The 18,220-nt window shown below is 47.4% G+C and overlaps 10 protein-coding genes across 10 annotated transcripts; 4 read left to right on the top strand and 6 right to left on the bottom strand.

Annotated features, from left to right (window-relative positions):
• The first annotated feature begins 119 nt into the window (after positions 1–119).
• Positions 120–2,285, top strand: SPPG_01312 (uncharacterized protein). Its single transcript, XM_016749634.1, has 7 exons — positions 120–242; positions 306–433; positions 506–1,055; positions 1,122–1,223; positions 1,288–1,377; positions 1,441–1,546; positions 1,619–2,285. The coding sequence occupies exons 1-7, from the start codon at positions 140–142 to the stop codon at positions 1,923–1,925; spliced, it is 1,386 nt and encodes a 461-aa protein (XP_016611897.1). The 5' UTR covers positions 120–139; the 3' UTR covers positions 1,926–2,285.
• On the bottom strand, positions 1,777–3,027 carry SPPG_01311 (uncharacterized protein). The gene is made up of 4 exons (XM_016749633.1): positions 2,880–3,027; positions 2,650–2,762; positions 2,265–2,413; positions 1,777–2,202 (listed from the first exon to the last, which is right to left on the bottom strand). Exons 1-4 carry the CDS (start codon positions 2,932–2,934, stop codon positions 2,058–2,060), a joined length of 462 nt encoding a protein of 153 aa, XP_016611896.1. The 5' UTR covers positions 2,935–3,027; the 3' UTR covers positions 1,777–2,057.
• A 184-nt stretch (positions 3,028–3,211) lies between these two features.
• On the top strand, positions 3,212–6,291 carry SPPG_01310 (uncharacterized protein). Its single transcript, XM_016749632.1, has 11 exons — positions 3,212–3,631; positions 3,713–3,807; positions 3,890–3,964; positions 4,021–4,142; positions 4,213–4,404; positions 4,477–4,642; positions 4,705–5,113; positions 5,175–5,365; positions 5,423–5,539; positions 5,600–5,958; positions 6,035–6,291. Exons 1-11 carry the CDS (start codon positions 3,498–3,500, stop codon positions 6,158–6,160), a joined length of 1,986 nt encoding a protein of 661 aa, XP_016611895.1. The 5' UTR covers positions 3,212–3,497; the 3' UTR covers positions 6,161–6,291.
• Positions 6,104–6,722, bottom strand: SPPG_01309 (uncharacterized protein). Its single transcript, XM_016749631.1, has one exon. It carries the CDS (start codon positions 6,660–6,662, stop codon positions 6,309–6,311), a length of 354 nt encoding a protein of 117 aa, XP_016611894.1. The 5' UTR covers positions 6,663–6,722; the 3' UTR covers positions 6,104–6,308.
• A 169-nt stretch (positions 6,723–6,891) lies between these two features.
• Positions 6,892–8,476, top strand: SPPG_01308 (uncharacterized protein). Its single transcript, XM_016749630.1, has 5 exons — positions 6,892–7,533; positions 7,593–7,682; positions 7,764–7,990; positions 8,051–8,104; positions 8,176–8,476. The coding sequence occupies exons 1-5, from the start codon at positions 6,936–6,938 to the stop codon at positions 8,374–8,376; spliced, it is 1,170 nt and encodes a 389-aa protein (XP_016611893.1). The 5' UTR covers positions 6,892–6,935; the 3' UTR covers positions 8,377–8,476.
• Positions 8,293–10,444, bottom strand: SPPG_01307 (uncharacterized protein; the record flags this gene model as incomplete). Its single annotated transcript, XM_016749629.1, has 6 exons — positions 8,293–9,129; positions 9,182–9,382; positions 9,452–9,651; positions 9,703–10,020; positions 10,078–10,093; positions 10,164–10,444. Coding segments are annotated over 6 exons (1,703 nt in total), but the record flags the coding sequence as incomplete, so codon positions are not given.
• Positions 10,445–11,353: 909 nt separating this feature from the next.
• SPPG_01306 (U2 snRNP complex subunit CUS2) lies at positions 11,354–13,412 on the bottom strand. The gene is made up of 11 exons (XM_016749628.1): positions 13,251–13,412; positions 13,132–13,187; positions 12,962–13,024; positions 12,841–12,894; positions 12,621–12,765; positions 12,398–12,555; positions 12,229–12,338; positions 12,060–12,156; positions 11,904–11,993; positions 11,782–11,847; positions 11,354–11,724 (listed from the first exon to the last, which is right to left on the bottom strand). Exons 1-11 carry the CDS (start codon positions 13,390–13,392, stop codon positions 11,569–11,571), a joined length of 1,137 nt encoding a protein of 378 aa, XP_016611891.1. The 5' UTR covers positions 13,393–13,412; the 3' UTR covers positions 11,354–11,568.
• A 71-nt stretch (positions 13,413–13,483) lies between these two features.
• SPPG_08924 (uncharacterized protein) lies at positions 13,484–15,172 on the bottom strand. The gene is made up of 2 exons (XM_016757073.1): positions 14,567–15,172; positions 13,484–14,485 (listed from the first exon to the last, which is right to left on the bottom strand). Exon 2 carries the CDS (start codon positions 14,064–14,066, stop codon positions 13,761–13,763), a length of 306 nt encoding a protein of 101 aa, XP_016611890.1. The 5' UTR covers positions 14,067–14,485; positions 14,567–15,172; the 3' UTR covers positions 13,484–13,760.
• Positions 14,984–16,429, top strand: SPPG_01305 (uncharacterized protein). The gene has a single exon (XM_016749627.1). The coding sequence runs from the start codon at positions 15,084–15,086 to the stop codon at positions 16,251–16,253; it is 1,170 nt and encodes a 389-aa protein (XP_016611889.1). The 5' UTR covers positions 14,984–15,083; the 3' UTR covers positions 16,254–16,429.
• SPPG_01304 (uncharacterized protein) lies at positions 16,175–18,188 on the bottom strand. Its single transcript, XM_016749626.1, has 6 exons — positions 17,928–18,188; positions 17,680–17,856; positions 17,513–17,609; positions 16,807–17,454; positions 16,663–16,749; positions 16,175–16,598 (listed from the first exon to the last, which is right to left on the bottom strand). The coding sequence occupies exons 1-6, from the start codon at positions 18,114–18,116 to the stop codon at positions 16,339–16,341; spliced, it is 1,458 nt and encodes a 485-aa protein (XP_016611888.1). The 5' UTR covers positions 18,117–18,188; the 3' UTR covers positions 16,175–16,338.
• Between the last annotated feature and the right edge of the window lie 32 nt (positions 18,189–18,220).

Raw genomic sequence — 18,220 nt, 5'->3', positions numbered from 1 at the left:
AAAAAGCTTCGATAAACAGTGCTGGCCAAGGATCGCCAAGATGACCCTCAATGTCCGTGGCTTAGCCTTGCTTTGCTAACATCCTAACGAACGCGCAGCTTCGGACGTGGCCAGTGGCCAGTCCCCGTTCGTTAACAGTATGCCGATTATTGTTCGCGACTACACTTGGACGCAAACTTCTTCATGCGTCTACATAACTGTTCCTTTGAGGGGAGCAAACCCAAAAAAGGCGGATGTATACGGTAAGAAACACGAATTCTGGATATATCTATTTTCTGCGGGTTGACACGAAAATATAAATATAGTGAACGATGCGTATCTGAAAATCAACTTTCCCCCTTATTTGTTTGAGCTGGACTTATTTGACCAAATTGACACTGACAAAGCTGTAGTCTCCGTTGGAAATGGGTGCACGAAATTTGAGCTGCCAAAGGTACCTTTCATATTCGAGCGCTGACATTTGAGCACTGATCGTGAGCTCGTTCGTTTATATATTGTTCCCCAGTTAATAGAGCAGACATGGGAAAATCTATCCTATCCAAAGGATTCAGCAATACCCATCAAAACCCGCCGTGAGGAGGCCGACCTCCGGTTTCGCCAAAAAGCGGAGGAGGCGCGGCAACGTAAAGCAGCGGAAAGGAGACAGGAAGAGCAGTTGCTTATTCAGAAGCAGATTGAAGTTGAAAGAGCTGAGAGGGAGCGCCTAGCATCCTTAAAGGAAGCGGAGAAGAGACAGGCTGAGGAAGGCCTGAACAAATGGATGGAACAAACGAAGCTACAAAATGCAAATCGAGAGAGGGAAGATGTCACCCGCAGGAAAGGGAAGGGAAAGATAGAAGAGTCTGGGATCGTTGAAATATTTGACAAAGATGATGGATATATCTCAGACGATTCTGTCATGGACAAGAGGCATGAAAATGAATCGACATCCGCTGAATGTAAAGCTTCGGTGGAAACAAAATCGTGCAAGGAGACTGAAGATCTGGATGACTTGGACGATGAATCAGGTCTAGATATGGAGGAAATCAGGGCTAAAGTTCAGGCTCAACTAAAACGTAACTATTCGCTGCTAGCCTCACATGCAATCATAAAAGTTTTACCTTACTTTACTTTAAACACAGAACAAAGGGTTCCACCTCCACGAGGCGCCAATCAAGAGATCCATATTACGTTCACATCGCGAGGACTAATCCCCACCAAAACCGCGCGAGAAAGTGAAGATGGTAAGAACCCAGCAATGGAGGAATAGGAATTTTCGGCCCTCCATTCACAATCATATTATTTAAGTCAAATGGCGAACCCGCATCAAAGCTATGCAGGATGAGCATAGGCGAAAGGCAGATATTTCAGATGCAAGGAGCATCGAAGAGTCCAATCGTATGTACCTAAGAGTTGGTTTCCACGTTGAACCCCGAGTAATCATTTGTCGACCCCCATTAGCAACTTTCCTCAAGGACAAAGGCAACAGTTTCTATCGTTCTGGAAACTATGCTGCCGCTGTCAACGCGTATACAGCAGCACTGGACATTGACCCGAGCAATTTCACGTATGCACAGTGTCATATTCTGTCCAAGTTGTCGTTTACCTTTCACATCTAATATCCACCCAACTTCCACAGTTGCTTATCGAATCGGGCAGCATGTCACCTCCAACTCAATGCTTATGACGCTTGCGTACAAGATTGTACCACCGCTTTATCATTACTTTCGAAGGAAGAGGAAGCGATTCGCGAGGAAACAGTCGAAGACGTTCATGCTGATGACAGACGAAAATCAAGGGTCAAAATGCTTGTCCGCATAGGAACCGCTAAAGTGAGATCAGGGGAACTAAAAGCGGGCCTAGAAGAGTACCAGAGAGCTTTGCAGCTCGATCCAAGAAATGAGATGCTGCAAAGAGATGTGGAAAATCTTATGCAATCGATCTGAAAACATTTCGAACGGCTGTGATAGTTTCCCCCCACAAACAAAATGCGCGATCCTATATTCTTCGCCAGATAATTACTCAAAAGGTCATAAGGTCACTCGCTCAACACAGCCGCCCGCCCACGCATTGCGAATTCAATCTGTGTATCCTTTATTGATGCCAAATATGCGGACTTTGTGCATCGATGGCAGTTTTGCCACGAGCACCACAAGTAATGACGCCAAGTTGATCATAAATGTAGGAAAGTCGTAATGTGTGTAGTGTGTACTTAGTAGGAACCTGTAAAAGATGCGTTAAATTTCTTGTTGGCGATGCAAAGCTGTAAACGATTGCAAACATACAGTATTATGGGTAATGCGGTAAGGTACTTCTTCGTTGGTGTAAACTGTTCCCCATTGTCAATTTGTTCCCATAACGTCAATCCCTCGTACTCATTTTGATTTAAATCGAACGGTATCCCAGTCACCCAATGGAACATCACAAATGTAGACTGACCAGGATGAAAAGAAGATTAAGCCTGGGTACGAAACGGTATACAATGCCGCTAGGAGGCTATTTATGAAGCTCATCCTGCTTTCATACTATCTTCCAGTTCTCTACTTAAATGGCTACAGAGTCTTACTAAGGCAAATTTGGCAACAGCCCAGCAGAATGACTTTGTCCACCTCTGGGACGTCTTACAATTCCTCTTCCTTAGAATCAACGATTAATTGGACAGGAACTTACTGCATTATACACAAGGTTCGTCAAAGTCCAAGACGCTTCTGATGAAATTCCTGGTACTATCGCCATTCCCAGTCTCAGCAACACCATTATCAGAATGTTGGTAAGCCATGAACCTAGGCAAGCATAAATGTGACCAAAGTGTCAGAAAAGTGTCTCTAACACTATCTGCAACGCTCGTCCAAGTTTTTGAACACTGCACTTGGATGCTACAGAGCGCATGTCAAACAGACCTCTTAGGTTCACCCATGTGCTGTTTGGGTTTATTGTTGAGCTAGGATTGTCCATGGATTATGCTGGCTTTGAGGAAGTGGTGGAGATGGAGAATCGTTCTGGGACGCGGCGGTGCAAGCCACAAGAGGAGTCTGCGGCCAGGACGACTAGACGGGTCTGCCTTCGGAGCAGTGCTTAGTTTAGAGCCGATGGCGCCTTAAGGCATACGTAAGCAAATAAATAGATTCACCTGATCTGATCTTGGGACGTTGGGTACGACGAGCTGCTTCATAATAGTTCAACGGCTTGTGAGCCATGGTGTCCTTTAAAAGCATGTCGGATAATTGATGCAAAATACTGTAACATGAAGCAAGAGAGCCCTGCATTAGGTCGTAAGAGGTGGGCTTACGCTCGGGCAGAATTCCTGATGTCCTAGTTAGGGTGGCTATGAAGATCATTAACTATCACGTGTGGCCTCATCGTTGTTCGACACTTCCCACACCCAACCATGACTGCAAAACGAGTAGACAAAGGCACAGAATACGGTTATCGGCGCTGTACAGAGTCTGGTTTGCAGCGGAGAATGGCAGCAAGCGATTCTCTCGAGGTGGACGACCTGGTGGAGGACGCAGAGGACTATGACTGGTACTTCATTCGCAATGGCAGAATTCTTTCAACCTGGTGTAATGCTACATATTATCGTGTTCTGCAGTCCTATTTGCGTTGATACTATGAAAAATGCATTTGTGACAAAGTGCGGGCACAGTTTTTGGTCAGCACCAGGCATTTTGCTACAAATAAATTAGGTGCATCTGCTAACCAATTTTCTGTGGGCACCTGTGTTGACCGACAGTTACGAATGTATTGGCCTGCATCTTAGCGACGGAAAGGAGTGCCCTATATGCGTGTGTCCGTTGACTATCGATGACATATCTCCTAATTACACATGTGAGCCTTGTCTGGCTATTTGGTGTAGTACTTACGTGAATATACCTTCCACGATGCATGCCAACATCGCTTTTATCTGTAGTGAATGAGCTTATTAAGAAAAGTTCGTCACGGCTTTGCAAAGGTCAAGACATTCCCGAAGATTGGAGTATGGATGGTACGACTTGGGCAGATCGCATCGATAAATAGCCATGTTGACTGCTCACGCTACAGACATAAATATGATGCTGGTGAAGCTACAAAAGAAGAAAGCACAAATGGCAACCATGGAGAAAGAGAACAGCCTCAGACTTCTGCAGAATTTTCTAGCACGGGCAAAGGCTGATAAAGAGCGGGTGAGTTACTCTTCATCTCGGGATGTCCAGTTACATACTCCTATTTAACTATGTATATAAACTGTTGCAGCTCTTGGAGGAAGTGAATCGGCAACTCACTTGCGTGACGGCTGATCTTGCGGCAGTGGAGACGGGACTGAAGGCTCTCCATGTCGATATTGGAGGGTCGGTGGCGCAAGTGCCTGATGCTCTTGCGCGGGGAGAAAACCATACAATACCAGTCGAGGAGGAGCTTCATCGGGGAAAAAAGAGGTCTGCTGAGGTATATCCTACACTGAGCTCCTTAGGTGTGTCAGTTCAGATTGTGTATTTATCATATCTGGATCGATCATAGGAAATGGAAGGGTCACCAGAAACCTCTGGCAGCATATTGGCTTTATCGAGTAGCCATCAACACAAAAAGTTACTCTCTTCATCCAAACTGATTCAAAAACAGAACACCCGGATCGAGAAACACATTGGCGACTTGCAGGAACGATATTGGGAGACACGACTTGGCGGTGAGATTTACAGTATCTCATTTTGCTAGAGTAATTGGAAATAATATATGTGCCTTATAAAGACTGCGATACGCTGGACAAGTTCGCTTCCAACTTAACCCGTTTTTCACGCTTCTCTAGCCTTCGACCGATTGCGACGTTGAACTACGCAGATGCTCTATTTAGCAATGGATCTGCAATTGTGTCTTCGCTAGAATTTGACAAAGATGACATGTTCTTTGCGACAGCCGGTGTGATGAAGAAGATCAAAATCTTCGAATACGGTAGTGTGTTACTCGACTACGGTCATAGACCACAGCGCTCCAGTAGCCACATAAATGAATCGAGCAAGGAGAAAAAGCGCAAGACCGAAGAAACTATGGGCAACTCCTGTGAACTGAATGTTTCTGAGGACGAAGGAGATGTCCCGCTGATTCAAGATGATGTCCCTCGATTTCCAGTGCTGACAATGTCCTCTCGATCGAAGATTAGGTAAATAACCGTTCCAGTCATTGCTGTTGTTGCATCACAATTAATGAGTCTGGATCTCAAGCTGCCTCACCTGGAATCCCTACATAAGAAATCATCTCGTTTCATCCGACTATGAAGGAATAGTGACGCTCTGGGATGCAGGCATCGGGAGAGCAATGTGCCATTTTGAAGAACATGAGAAACGAGCGTGGTCTGTTGACTGGTGTCAAACAGATCCACTACGGCTTGCTAGTGGCGGGGATGACACAAAAGGTGAGTCGATCGCCTCCGTCGTCGGCCTGGGATTCAAGCTTACCACATTGGTGGCAGTCAAAATATGGTCGACAAATCAAAAGAACTCAGTCGCCACTATACATAGCGCCGCTAATGTGTGCTCTGTGAAATTCAATCCTGAAAATAATAATCACATCGCATTTGGTTCAGCAGGTAAATCAATTTATGCTATTGCTGGTGCTAGTAGTACACTCATATTCCGCTTGCCGGTAGACCATAAAATTCACTATTATGACATACGCGACATGCGTGCACCACTACATGTCTTTGAAGGACATCGTAAAGCTGTGTCGTATGTCAAGTTCCAAACCAATGATACCATATTGTCTGCCTCCACCGACTGCACACTCCGTTTGTGGTCAATATCAGATTCCATAGTTAGTGGTCAGTCAACATGTGTGCGAACATTTTCTGGTCACTCCAATGAGAAGAACTTTGTTGGACTGAGCGTGAACCGACATGGAGAACTTTTCGCGTGCGGCAGTGAAACAAACGATATCTACTTGTACTGGTGGCAAGTCTCGAATCCGGTGGTTGTTAAATCCTTTGGCAAACGAATTGATACTATAACAGTACGTCGTACCTGGACTTCCTCGCGTCATAAAGCGATGTGGCAGCAATCTAATGCTGTGAATGTGTTAATCCTAGGGCCAGCCCACATCCCATAAAGACACGGGGCAGTTTGTGAGTTCAGTCTGCTGGAAACGCAACTCATCGGGGACGTTGCTTGCCGCAAATTCTCAGGGAAAGGTGTCCGTGATGGAATTAGTATAAGGACCGCTTCTCTGCCCGTTACATCTATATTTGAAGAGTACCGCCCTGCACACTTTAATCACACATCACACCTGTATATTTCCATTTGCACGCAAGCCCTATATCAGAGATATTTACTGTTCGAAAGCTGGAATCCCTCCTCTCCCTTTCATTGTGTGTACGGCAAGTTTTGCTCAATATCCTGCTGAGCTGTAGATCCTATCCCTTGTCCAGACAACTTTTCCGAACCCAAGAAGGTCTCCGCATGAAAATCCCTCTCTAGCTGCACCCCTGACAACGCTCGCTTTGGGTCCTCGCATTCGGAACCTCTCTTGCCAGTCTTACTATGATTGAATGTCTCGATCTCGTCACCTGTTCCAACGAAATGGGGCACGTTGGGATGGTACAAGGGAGATCCTTCTTTGTCCTGTGATTGTGGGGGAGTACTGGTTGTATCTTTCACGGTCGAAGACGTCACATGAAGACGCTCCATATGGTCGCCGGTGCGATGAGGCTCATCCATATTCTTTGAATTTTGAGTTTAGGCAATGCAGGTACGGCAAGGTAAACTCCAACCTGTCGTGCCACGGCATTTTGTCCCTCACCATATTTTATACCAGCAATGTAGTCGTGACGTAAGTTTCATCACGCGCGCTGGACGCGCAGGTGGCGTTGTCGCGCAAGGAACTGTGCCAGACACGCGGGTGGCCAAGGCCAACTTGACCGCGCTCTCGTGACCAACCGTTTCGCCTGAGTTTTCCCAGCCCTGTTTTCAGTGTCATCACAACTAACAGTCATGTCGGGAGGAAAACATTCGGTTATCATTGATACTGATCCGGGAGTGGACGATGCCATTGCTCTTCTCTTTGCGTTCCTCAGTCCCAACATTGATATCCGGGCAATTACTCTCACGCAAGGCAACACAACCATTGAGAACGCTTTCCGAAACATCAAGCAAATCCTCGCGGTTCAAGCCGCCCATGAACGATACCTCGCGTCGACTGCTCCAACTGACATAAAAGTTGCACCGCCAGCGGCTCTGGTTAGCCGTGAAAGTCCCGTTGTGATTGCATTGGGTCAGGGTATCCCGTTGGAAGGAGAAGCAGAATATGCACATCATTTTCATGGGGAGGATGGGTTGGGTAATTATTTTACGATGAACCCGCCAAATGGAAGCGGTGATGGTCAAACAGAGGCTGTATCAAAAGCCGCGGCTGCAGCAGGGGCGAAGACGCCAGATGCAGGTGCCGAGGGTTTATACACTGTAAGTGAACGGAGTGCTGAAGATGAGATCATCCATCAGCTTCAATCGCATCCCGACAAAACTATCACTATTTTGGCCCTTGGTCCACTGTCAAATGTTGCCAGAGCTATGCAGAAAGCCCCCGAAACGAGTATGAATGCTGCACGTTGATATGGTGACCCAGTTACAAGTGCTGATATTCGCCTACAGTGAAGAAGGTCAAGCACATCATTTCCATGGGAGGTGCCATTAACCACCCCGGCAATATTACTCCAGTTTCTGAGTTCAACTGGTTTGCTGGTACGCGCTCTCTTGATGAGGATCTAAGTCGAAGACTGGTCGCTTACAACGCACTCTGCCCTCTGCCATGTTACTGAATAGATGGTTTGGCCGCGCACCTTGTCATCGCTTCCTCTTTACCCGTTCGCGTCCTACCATTGGATGTCACAATGGTTTCTGCTGTTGTTGAAAGTCGATACCTCTACGAACATGTTGCGGCTTTGAGTACCCCGTTGAGTAACTTCGTGACGCAAATCATTCAGCATATTCTCCAGCTGACTGAGAGGTCATGGGGATATCGATGGTTGACCATGCACGATCCATTGACGGTAGGTTCCAGCAAGCCTTTTCTGGCGAATGACAGATTCCTTAATGGTGGTATTGTCTAGATTGGTTGTCTGGTGGATAACTCTCTTGTGGAGTTTGAACCTCTTCACTTTGAGGTATGCGAGGCCCGGATGCTATCAGCCATCTATGTGTTATTGATGGAGTCTTTGAACACTGCTCCTCCCAGGTGGAACCAAGTGGGAAGCTCACACGAGGAATGTGTATTATCGACCGCCGACCACCGAAACTCAACGAACCCGCTCCCGCAGCTACAAAACGGAAAAACGTAGAAGTAGCTGTACGTGGCGATACTCACAAGTTTTTAAAGCTGTTCTATTACACCTTATTCGGTCTTGACTGGGATACGCTGAAAAAAACTACCAGTTGATAATAGAGCCAAAATAGACGGAACCGTTAGAGACAAATAGGGCACACCAGTTAGATTGCCTATGTACTAAATGCGTCTAGAGATCCATTCTGCCACGTCATTTCCCTCTATGGTTCCTGACATTACCAGCACTATTCCTAGCAGGACAATTAATACGGCGCCAAGTACCAATTCCTTCCCAACAAGCACGAAATAATTTGACATGTCCCTGGCTGGCGCAACGTTCAATCCCTGCACAGGGCCAGATTGATTTGAGGGCATCTTCTCACTTTCAGGTGTTGTTTCTTCTTCTTTGGCAGGCTTTTTGTCAGTTGATGTCTCAGTTGCTTTTAAACCTTTCTCTCGTGACATGTTCCTTTGGTTTTCCATGCTGTACAAGCTTTCGACGAATTCCAACATCTTCAAATCATCATCACACGTGTAGTATACCGCCTCGCCTTCCCGACCGCCGCCAGCAGCAACGTTTTCAAACCACTTCTCGAATGTCGCATCCCCGCCTGCTTGACGTGCCCAGATAGCCAGGAAATCCACTACTATTCTTTCGTCGTGAGACACGAGTACTGCATATGAGTAGTGTGATGATATGAAGGGAAACAGAGATGACTTTGCGAACGGCTTTGGATCGGCCTGAAACGTCCAGACCATACTCCAATCTTCTGCAGGATATGCCAACGTAAATATGCGGTGGAGGATGATGAGTGACAGCAACGGCGAGGAAGGGAGTACATATGACGCCAGACTATCTGGTGGGGCCTATGAATCGCTCAGCCAATAGTTCCTCTCTTACAATATGCGACCAATTTACCTTCGCCTTCAGTTCCGGATCACTGTGCGCAGGTGCCGCACCGTTTTCAAGGGTCATGCCGCTTCCCAGGAATCCCAGAACTTGTATTACCAGTCTTTGTACATCCTCATTTTTCAAATGCGGTGCACAATCTTTATCCCAGGATTGCTGATTCCACCACTTGATCCCAGCACGACACTGCGAGAACCATTCCTTGACTTTCTGTCCACATCAAACCGGTCTGTAATGAGCAAGGGACTCCAAAGGCCAATTGGCAACGAGGACACGTACCCATGAGGAATGCTGAATCTCCATCATCATGCCCATCACTCGTTTCTCGAAACCGCCCTGAGTGGTTGCATTCTGTTCCGCCATGCGCGCTGCCTCCATATAGGAGCGCCTCAAGTCAGTATCATCAGGGTGATGACGGAGTCCCTCCTGAAAGGCGCTAATTGCGTCTGTGAACCGGCGTTGCTTTATCGCCACGGTTCCTGTAAATGGTAAATATCTGGAGAAGTGGCGATCTCAAGGACTAGCTGTACCTTTCCTGTAGTATCCTTTAATCCACGTTGGCTTTGCATAGACGCATCGATCTGCCATCACGGCTGCTTCGTCCAATCTTCCCAGTTTTATAAGGGCTTGACAAGCATTAGAGAGCACGGTTTCCTCTACGGGATTAAATTTGAGGGCTTCCTCGTACTTCTTGAGTGCCTGTTCTATTTGTCCTGCTCGATACAGAAGATTTCCTTCCTCTTTGATTTGGAGGGCTTTCTCAAGATTGGATGCGTCGGCTTGAAGGAGCTCCGTCCCCAGCTTTTTGTACCGGGCAGACTCCACAGCATTTCCGAGAAGATCGTGCGCTTCAGGTAACCTTAATGACAGGGGAACAAGTGGTCACAAAAAAATGCGTAACATACCTTTTGCAAGGTACGCCTTTAACAAACCGTCGTTGGTATGAGTGCCCGGAGACTGTCGGCAGGGACTACCCAATAGTTAAACTCACCGAAGCTGCCGCCCGTGTGCTGTAACAGCCTGGCAGAAGTTCCTCTGGAGTGTGCACATCGCTCAGCCTTAGTACGGCTTCAGCATCTTCAATGGCCTTTGCATATTCCTTCTGCTCCAGGAAACATAAGCTCCGGGAGAGTCGCGGCATGGCGTGGCCCTCTTCAGGGACCGCGTTGACAAAGCGGGTAAATGCATCTGCAGCATCTTTCCACTCTTTGCGAGCAATCGCAGTCTGAGCTGTATATAGGATCTTCCTTATTGACGCTGTGTCCGTCATTTGTATTGCCAGAGACGGCTAAAAGATGCTGGGATGGAACTGACTCCCTGACTGTCACGTGATACCAAAGTCGATCGCATGCCGTAAGCGCACTATACAATGAGATACACCAAGGACAAAGTTAACGGCTTCCTTAATAAGATATTCACACTTCCCCCCAAGATGTTCAATATTATTCTTCTGCATATGATAGCGGGAGAAATAGGTTGCGATCATTGACAGCTCGTTTCGAGGCTCGTGAATGGATGGGTTCCAGATCCGTAATGAAAGGACTTGATGGCGTCTTCTAGACTTTACATGTGGATAGAAATTCAAAAGTAGACGTGGTAGATCTTTATTGGATCGATGATCTGGGATTTCTACCTTCTTCCTTCCGGCCTCAAGCGAGACGGTACGACCTGGAGGCATCGTCGCTCTCTGGTTCTACACCGTCATGTCGTCTTTGAAGGTGAATTTCACTCCCTGGCCGATTAATAAAAGACAAACTGGAGGACGTGTAGTCGGAAATGGGGGTCGGCGCACATTTGGCTCATTTAGTGACCCATCGGGCTTCCAGGAGTAGGGAGCATCACGAACAATGGAAGTGTGTTGTGACTGATACATTTGCATCGGTGACTAAACATATGGACTGTAGTAGTGAATGTTAGCACCACATCATATTTGCGGATGCAGAGCTTTGGTGATGAAAAGTCCTCCCTCCAACGCCCCCGCAACCGATCTCCAGGGGAAAATGGCGGAATCCCATGCCATAATGTGTCCGGCCTCCCAACTCATTCAAGTTTTAACGTCACTCCTCTATGTACGTTAGGCTCATCAAGTATTCTACTACTGTAGAACATGAGAGCGGTGCACCGTATAATACTACCGAATCTAGAAAACGACATCACACTGCAGAACACGTCAGAAGCAATTTTCCCTATAATAACTCGTCCTAAATTGAAAATGAAAACTTCATGCACTGGGATTTTCGTAACGCCGGCGACACAAGGCCTGAGTTTTACTATGGCTAGGATGAATAGTCTGCACAGCCTGTGCCCCATTTCCGTATGTAAGACCTATCCCAAGTCGTCGTGTCATTGACATTGGATTCTGTGCTAGATACAATAATAGATGCAATCTGCTGATCTCAATGCTGGCTTTCCAACCACTTCTCATATGCTTCTAGTCGTTTCTTTTCCTCCTCTTCTGTCTGATCCTGAGATTTTGATTCTCGATATTTCTCCTTGCCTTGCATTATATGGGCTTCTACTCGTCGGCCGGCAAAAAAGCGCCCATGCATTTTCTAAAGGTCGGTGGTGGACGTTAACTCAAGTGGTGACTTCTTGCTAGATGCGCATACCTTGATGCATAATTCCGCAGATTCTGGCTCTTTGAATCTCACTGTCATTATGCCATCCTCTTCAAGCTAGTGGCAAGAGATGTTAATGATGTACACCTTGTCGGAAGCTTTATGGTCCCTACATCGTATAACGACACATTCGTCACTTCTCCCAACTTCTCGCATTCGCCTCTTACATCCTCTTTCAGGTCGAGCAGCAACGTTGGATCTTGCTATGTTCGCAAAACATTTTAGATGGTTAGGATCTCTTTCATCCAATATTTACAAGGGCATATTACCTCCAGCTCCTGAAGGGTGAACATGTACTTTAAAACGACAACTCTTGCGAACTTGTCCGCCTTCTTGCCGGACTGTTCCTCAAACCAATCCAGACGCCTAAGGATTTTGGTAACTAATGATGTTGACGGGCATATCCACAACTCAATGCAAACAACAGAATGCACATACTTTTCCAGTTTCTGACGCTTTTTCTGAACCACCTTCTTATCCAATTTCAATTTCTGGTCTGGTTGTTCTGTCTCTGAATTTGGGGGCTTCTCCTTTGCTTGGAAGACGGCCTATGTCGCAATGGCTTGGTAATGGGCTCAGAGTATTCCATTATCCAACCACAACTCACTTTTTGTACTCTGATCTTGGAAGGGACGCCGAGACGGAAGTCGCTGTCGTCAAGGAGATTGCACGCTAGATCCACCGACTCTTCTTTAAAGTAGCTGACAAGCGCATCGCCTTTGAGATTTCCTTGCTCGTCTTTGTATAGCTTTATCTTTGGCTGGCCTTTCATTACAATACTCGTAAGCGAGGCGATGTCAGCCATACGGGCGTTGAATAGAGCCCGTTACCAGTCGCAAGATCTTCCATCAAAATGCCGTATTTTTCAAAGACTTCCTTCATTTCATCTACTGTCGTGTCGCGCGGTAATCCAGTCACGTAGACAGATGTATTTGGACGTTTCTTCGGCTCAGCTTTAGGTTTCTTCAATTGCGGCTGAGAGTAAGACGTCGGGTCAGTCTTCCATGGACGTTCGACAGTCTAAAGCCAGAAAGACCCCTAAGCACGGACCTCCTCAGACGTGTAGATTTGTTTCCGTTTTCCTTTCTGCCGCGGAGTGGAAGTCTGGTGCGGACGAAGGTAGATTAGTGTGGCTCAGATTGTGATCACGTTCTTTTCCAGGGATGCCCACCGTTTCCTCCGTTATCGTAGGTCCATACGCAGCTTGTTGCGATTCTATGAGATTCTCATCCCACTATATAAGAGAAAACAAGCGACGTATTCGCCCTTTCAGTACGCAAAGGCAACTAGTCATTCGATAGTAACAATCGGGTCAACAGTCTGGAGCAGTCAGCACCGTACCATAGGAAACCACGCATGTTTCTCGTCATCCCACTCATACGAAATTCCGTCGTCACCTGAGTATTAGGTGGTGAGCCACAGCTGGTCCTTCTTCTCCTGCCTTTTGCAAAATTGTGTACCTGTGTACACGTATTTGCTCGTTTCTTCGACAAAACGAACTCGCGGGTCGTTGTGCAACGAGCTTTCTGCAGATTGCGTAGGATTCTCTGGTGCGTCAGCCGCCTGGTGCTCAGTATGGGTATTCTGCATGTTGTTGGACATCAACGGTGAAAACAGAAAACAGCTTAAGCCGATCTAGTGGAGAGTCAAACGCAGGACCTTCAAACTTAAGATCACGTGAACATCAGTTCAGTACTGTACAATGGACTTGAATATTTGAAGTAATTCTGCTACCGACATAGCGGACAGGAAGCACTAACTGTAACTAGAGATATACACTTGCCGACTCAGCTCATAACCCTATCGGCAGACTAAGACATAATATCCACTCCCCTAACCAACCCCCTAACCGACATACGACCATTCATCAGTCATGAATCCAAAGAACGAGTCACCAAGTTGGACCGAAATGTCTGTTGTCCTAGATGTAGTGACTAGCCAGGATCGAGACAGAAGAGCTGAAGGAGTCGTCAAGCTTGGGTGATGTTGGGCACGGCGGATGCACCGAGGCACGCGGGGGATCCACAGGCTGTGCAGAGCTGGTTCGCAAACGTAGCCATCTGCTCTCTACCTCCACAAGTAGTTTGAACGCATTGCACCATGGTGTTTATGAATGGCGCCGAGGTACACATGCAATTGATCTCAGTAATGGCGCATCCGGAGGCGGTAATTGCACGTTCCACACATGCTCTTGCGCATTCCGGAACGGCATCAAACTGGGCAGAAGCGGCGCCGATGATGGCGAGCAGCAAGAGCGAGGCGATAGTTGATTTCATATTCGTAATGCTGTTCCAAAAGTATCGAGATATGGGGGTTGGCGGGGCAGTTTGAGCCGGTCCTTTTTATTAAAACAACGGGAGTCCATGCTGAGCGAGGATGAGTGGCTGAATCAATCGGGCTTTGAAGGGAAGAGAAGGTAAAAAGGGAGATTGTGGGGTGCAGAAGTCAAACATCGTGCAGCCAGCGACGTTCTGGTTGACGGCGTTCCCGCTTGACGCATCATGTTCAAATCGTATAGACGCAGAAACACATCGTTGTGAAGTCTTGTGATGACCTCCGACGTAGGTCTCCTCGTGCTTACAACAGACGGTGTCATAACAATGAACCATCACGGTTGTCGGTCAGGAAGTATGGTCAGCGTATATTAGCGTTGCATCGAGAGGTCAGCTGGTTGAGCAAGACACATCCAGCATACCTATAGGAACATAATAGGTGCAAGGAAGGGACAGGTATCAGAAACCTGCAACACATCCCTCTAATGTGCCCCGCCACGTACCCATGTCGTGCCTGAGGAATGACATTGGTGTAGTTGTATGTCATAGATCAAGTTGATATGTCATTGGGAAGCCTCAGTGACTTCCAACTGCCATTACTGAGGGATTTCTGGAGGTTGATGGGCGTCAGAAAACCACAGTTATCCTGCGATTGACGTGAACGGCTACAGATGATGCGCCAGTTGTCTTGATGGGCCGCCGTCGGAAAAGACTTGGTTGGAAATCCATGGCACACGCTGGTTCCATGCGAACATGACCAGTTTTACAAAAGTAACGATGGTGCACAGTACTTGTCCAGTCATGGACCGGCGTTCGAAAGATCTTGTGCTGGTTAAGTGAACTTTTGGCTTCGCCTTGATCGAGTTTGCTGAGTACTCGGGTGGACCATGTACACAAGCTCGAACCGTAACCATTCTATTGAAAGAAACACATTATTCGATCTCATGTCCGTTTAACTCAACTGTTTGCATCGACAGTACTCCATATAACGAGCTGGAGAAGGTTTAGTCGCAGTGAGATATGTGCTGCACCATGCGACGCGAGGCTCATTTGACACTCGTTAACGAGGGGTTCCCTTTCAACATGTCGACAGATTTACTCAAAAAGCATCTTCCTGCTGGAACGCGGATTGTGAAAGTCAAACAAATTGCTTCGCTGTGGGCTGGATATGGGTCCATTTTGCGGGTCAGTGTCCAACCAGTATCCCGTACCGATCCCACCAGTTACATGGTAAAAAGCGTTGCCGTCCCTGACACTGATCTTGAGGACGTTGGACATGTTAGAAAGCTGACATCGTATCGGGTGGAGGGAGTCTTTTATTCTAAACCTGAATTCGCAACCGCAGTAATCCAGGCAGACAAGGATGTGACTTTACCTTTGCCTCTTTTTGTCAAGGCGGATGACCAGTCTACCTCCCTTGTGGAGGAATTCTCCTTGTTTATTATTATGTCTGATTTATCCCAGGCTTTGCCTATTGAGCAAGGGAGTCTCAGCATATGCCTTGCAAAGTCTGCCCTCCGCTGGCTTGCCGGATTTCATGCCCATTTTTGGGGTTCGGAGCCAGTTGATGGAGGTGATGACGAGCGTGCGATATACCCTTCAGGAGTATGGAAACAAGGTGGATACTGGCATCTGAGCACTCGACTTGATGAGTTCAAGGCAATCGAAAACAACAAGCGGTGGACGCCTTTTAAGCAAGCTGCTGAGTCTATTGCCAGCCTGCTGAGAGGACAGTCGTCAGAAACGTCAGCCTTACCTGACCATGCGGGAAAAAGGTGCTTCCGGACACTTTTGCATGGGGATCCCAAAGCGGAGAACATCCTTTTCGCGGCCGAGAAATCCCTCAATGATCCAACTCCTGCATGTGGTTTCTATGACTTCCAGTATACAGGTTATGGCTATGGGGCGGTTGATGTAGCATATTTCCTGGCTACGAGTGTAGACAGTGATATAGTGGAGACGCGATTAGATGAGCTGTTAGACTTCTACTACAAGGAGCTAGTCAAGAAGCTCACTTTGCGGGGAATGACCGCACAAGCAGAGGACTATACCCCAGCTATTCTCCGCACACACTTTGAGTGGGCGTTGGTAGATTGGGTCAGATTCATGGCCGGCTGGGGAACATGGGGAAACGCAAGATGGGCGGAGAAGACAGCAAAAGAGGTTTTAGCTACCATGGGCTTTACATAGATATCATCAAAGAAAGTCAAGGACGCCCACTATACACCTAAATCATACCAAACATGACATCCCCAGTCTTCACGTATATACACATTTAAATGGCGAAACTTGTTTTACGGCTTTTAGGGGGTCGTTGGTTAAGTAAATAATCCTCAGTGTATGTTTTTGCCGATAATATATGAGGCGCGACAAATTGATCCTCGTCATCGTGTGGGCGATCCTCTTCCTCTGGAATAACTGCGTCGGGATCAGTCGATAAATCTAATTTGGGTATCGATGGGATGCGAATGGGGAGCGACGAGGAGAAGATTGATACTGAGGATAGTTCGGGTGGATCATAACGCACCGGGGAACCTACAATTGTTGATGCTGATGATGAGGCGAATTATCAACTTCTGCTCAATCTCTCTGTTCATACCTGGTTCGTCGTCATGTTCACTGTCACTGCTTGGAATCGAAGTTTGCTTCCCTTTGTCGTTCTCGAACCCATCAAGGTCAAATAGAACTACACAATTGCGCCATTGAGTAAAGTCGTCGAGAGAAATAGTAGGCAGAGACCAACCATCATCGTCGTGCGTATGTGGTTCACTGGCGCCTTCATATTCATCAACCCCCTCTCTTGTCGAGGCATCATGTTCAAATCGCACCTTTCGCGCCAACTCTGTCTGGCTTGCGCTCCCATTGTCTCCAACACTACCATCATCATTTTCTGGTTTGTCGGACGTGAGGACGCTTTGCTGCGTTCGCGCGTCGGATTGGTCGACACTGGTTGAGCCATATCTGCTAGGTGAGCCCAAGTCTGCTGCACTTTTGCGTCGAGCGGTCGAGATAGATTGCGAAAGACTAGACGACCTTTCGTATAGTGAGGAGGGGGCAAAGGACGAGCCGCCGAGAGCCGATGACGACATCAGGTTTGGGGTCAAGGACCCTCCGTCGGTATGAGGCAAAGGGATGGCGGACGCTTCCGTACTGAGCTCAGGTGATGTACTGTGTGCTGTCCGATGAAGTTTCTCACGATGCAGATCACAGATTCGTGCCCACAAGGTGTCGCTGTCTCTGAGTGCGCGTTCTCTTTGACGCTCCAGTATCGCTTGTTGCTCAGTACGGAAAGCAGCGATCCGTTCTTCCATCTCTAGCCTCTTTGATTCGATATACCGTTTGAGACCAGCCTCAAATGTTTTATACGCATCAGAGAAACCATAATCCACCGCTGTAAGAACGTCATCAGCTGGTGCAGATGATACGAATGGATATCACCCTCAACCTACGGAGATGCTCGGGCTTCTGCGGATCATTCAAGAGGATTATGCGACATGATTCACTGTATCTTGGAGTTTGCTTGTCCTTCTCTATTGCGTCGTCGTACTATTCCAGGCACCATTAAGCACAAGATCTAACAGTACAGATCTATCCGAGATGCAAAAGGCAGACTTACGATCGTAGTTTCGCCCACGATAACAATCCTATCAGCTGGTGCACTTGCAGCAAGGTCGTCCAAATGATGCGATGTAGGATCCACACGTATAAAGTACGCTGAACAACCGCAGTTCAGACAGCGAACTTCCAACCAACTTTTCTCAAGAAGCACATGTTTAACCAGAAGCTTGTGTTCCTATGAGGCAGAAGAAAAGAGCGATGGGTGTGTTGTTCGGAAAAGTATGGATAATCATCCCAGAGTCTTACAATCGTAATTCCACCCAATCCAAGCTGTGCTTTGTATCCTTTGACGCTGTCGGTCTCGGTCACAAATCCGAGCGAGCCTCGTCGACGTGAGTCCGCATCCCCTGCTGTTGTCACGTCTGTCGGCACCACTGGAGGATTGGGCGCAGCCCTGACCTTGATGTTGAGGCACGGACAGGCGTGGAGAGACATGTTTTGTCAACGGCAAATGAGATCTAGAAGGTCGAGCTTGCCAGGATGGAAGGGGACCAGTGAGCGTCATGGGACTAAGCACCCCACCTTGAGTCACTCTCTGA

The sequence above is a fragment of the Spizellomyces punctatus genome (assembly GCF_000182565.1).
Source record: "Spizellomyces punctatus DAOM BR117 chromosome Unknown supercont1.2, whole genome shotgun sequence".
Lineage (NCBI taxonomy): Eukaryota > Fungi > Chytridiomycota > Chytridiomycetes > Spizellomycetales > Spizellomycetaceae > Spizellomyces > Spizellomyces punctatus.
This window is presented reverse-complemented; position numbering and strand designations above follow the sequence as displayed.

Coding starts and splice junctions, on each gene's coding strand:
- SPPG_01312 (XM_016749634.1), top strand. CDS start 140: ATGCCGATTATTGTTCGCGACTACACTTGGACGCAAACTTCTTCATGC. Junction 1,224..1,287: donor CGCGCGAGAAAGTGAAGATG/GTAAGAACCCAG, acceptor ATATTATTTAAG/TCAAATGGCGAACCCGCATC. Junction 1,547..1,618: donor ATTGACCCGAGCAATTTCAC/GTATGCACAGTG, acceptor CAACTTCCACAG/TTGCTTATCGAATCGGGCAG.
- SPPG_01311 (XM_016749633.1), bottom strand. CDS start 2,934: ATGGACAATCCTAGCTCAACAATAAACCCAAACAGCACATGGGTGAAC. Junction 2,763..2,879: donor CACATGGGTGAACCTAAGAG/GTCTGTTTGACA, acceptor ATGCTTGCCTAG/GTTCATGGCTTACCAACATT. Junction 2,414..2,649: donor CGAACCTTGTGTATAATGCA/GTAAGTTCCTGT, acceptor CATCCTGGTCAG/TCTACATTTGTGATGTTCCA.
- SPPG_01310 (XM_016749632.1), top strand. CDS start 3,498: ATGACTGGTACTTCATTCGCAATGGCAGAATTCTTTCAACCTGGTGTA. Junction 3,965..4,020: donor CGAAGATTGGAGTATGGATG/GTACGACTTGGG, acceptor CTCACGCTACAG/ACATAAATATGATGCTGGTG. Junction 5,114..5,174: donor TCCTCTCGATCGAAGATTAG/GTAAATAACCGT, acceptor CTGGATCTCAAG/CTGCCTCACCTGGAATCCCT.
- SPPG_01309 (XM_016749631.1), bottom strand. CDS start 6,662: ATGGATGAGCCTCATCGCACCGGCGACCATATGGAGCGTCTTCATGTG.
- SPPG_01308 (XM_016749630.1), top strand. CDS start 6,936: ATGTCGGGAGGAAAACATTCGGTTATCATTGATACTGATCCGGGAGTG. Junction 7,683..7,763: donor TGAGTTCAACTGGTTTGCTG/GTACGCGCTCTC, acceptor GTTACTGAATAG/ATGGTTTGGCCGCGCACCTT. Junction 8,105..8,175: donor TTGAACCTCTTCACTTTGAG/GTATGCGAGGCC, acceptor TGCTCCTCCCAG/GTGGAACCAAGTGGGAAGCT.
- SPPG_01306 (XM_016749628.1), bottom strand. CDS start 13,392: ATGTCCAACAACATGCAGAATACCCATACTGAGCACCAGGCGGCTGAC. Junction 12,556..12,620: donor GATGGAAGATCTTGCGACTG/GTAACGGGCTCT, acceptor TTGTAATGAAAG/GCCAGCCAAAGATAAAGCTA. Junction 11,725..11,781: donor CTGCGGAATTATGCATCAAG/GTATGCGCATCT, acceptor ACCGACCTTTAG/AAAATGCATGGGCGCTTTTT.
- SPPG_08924 (XM_016757073.1), bottom strand. CDS start 14,066: ATGAAATCAACTATCGCCTCGCTCTTGCTGCTCGCCATCATCGGCGCC.
- SPPG_01305 (XM_016749627.1), top strand. CDS start 15,084: ATGTGCTGCACCATGCGACGCGAGGCTCATTTGACACTCGTTAACGAG.
- SPPG_01304 (XM_016749626.1), bottom strand. CDS start 18,116: ATGTCTCTCCACGCCTGTCCGTGCCTCAACATCAAGGTCAGGGCTGCG. Junction 17,857..17,927: donor GATTGGGTGGAATTACGATT/GTAAGACTCTGG, acceptor TCTGCCTCATAG/GAACACAAGCTTCTGGTTAA. Junction 17,455..17,512: donor GCAGAAGCCCGAGCATCTCC/GTAGGTTGAGGG, acceptor ACGTTCTTACAG/CGGTGGATTATGGTTTCTCT.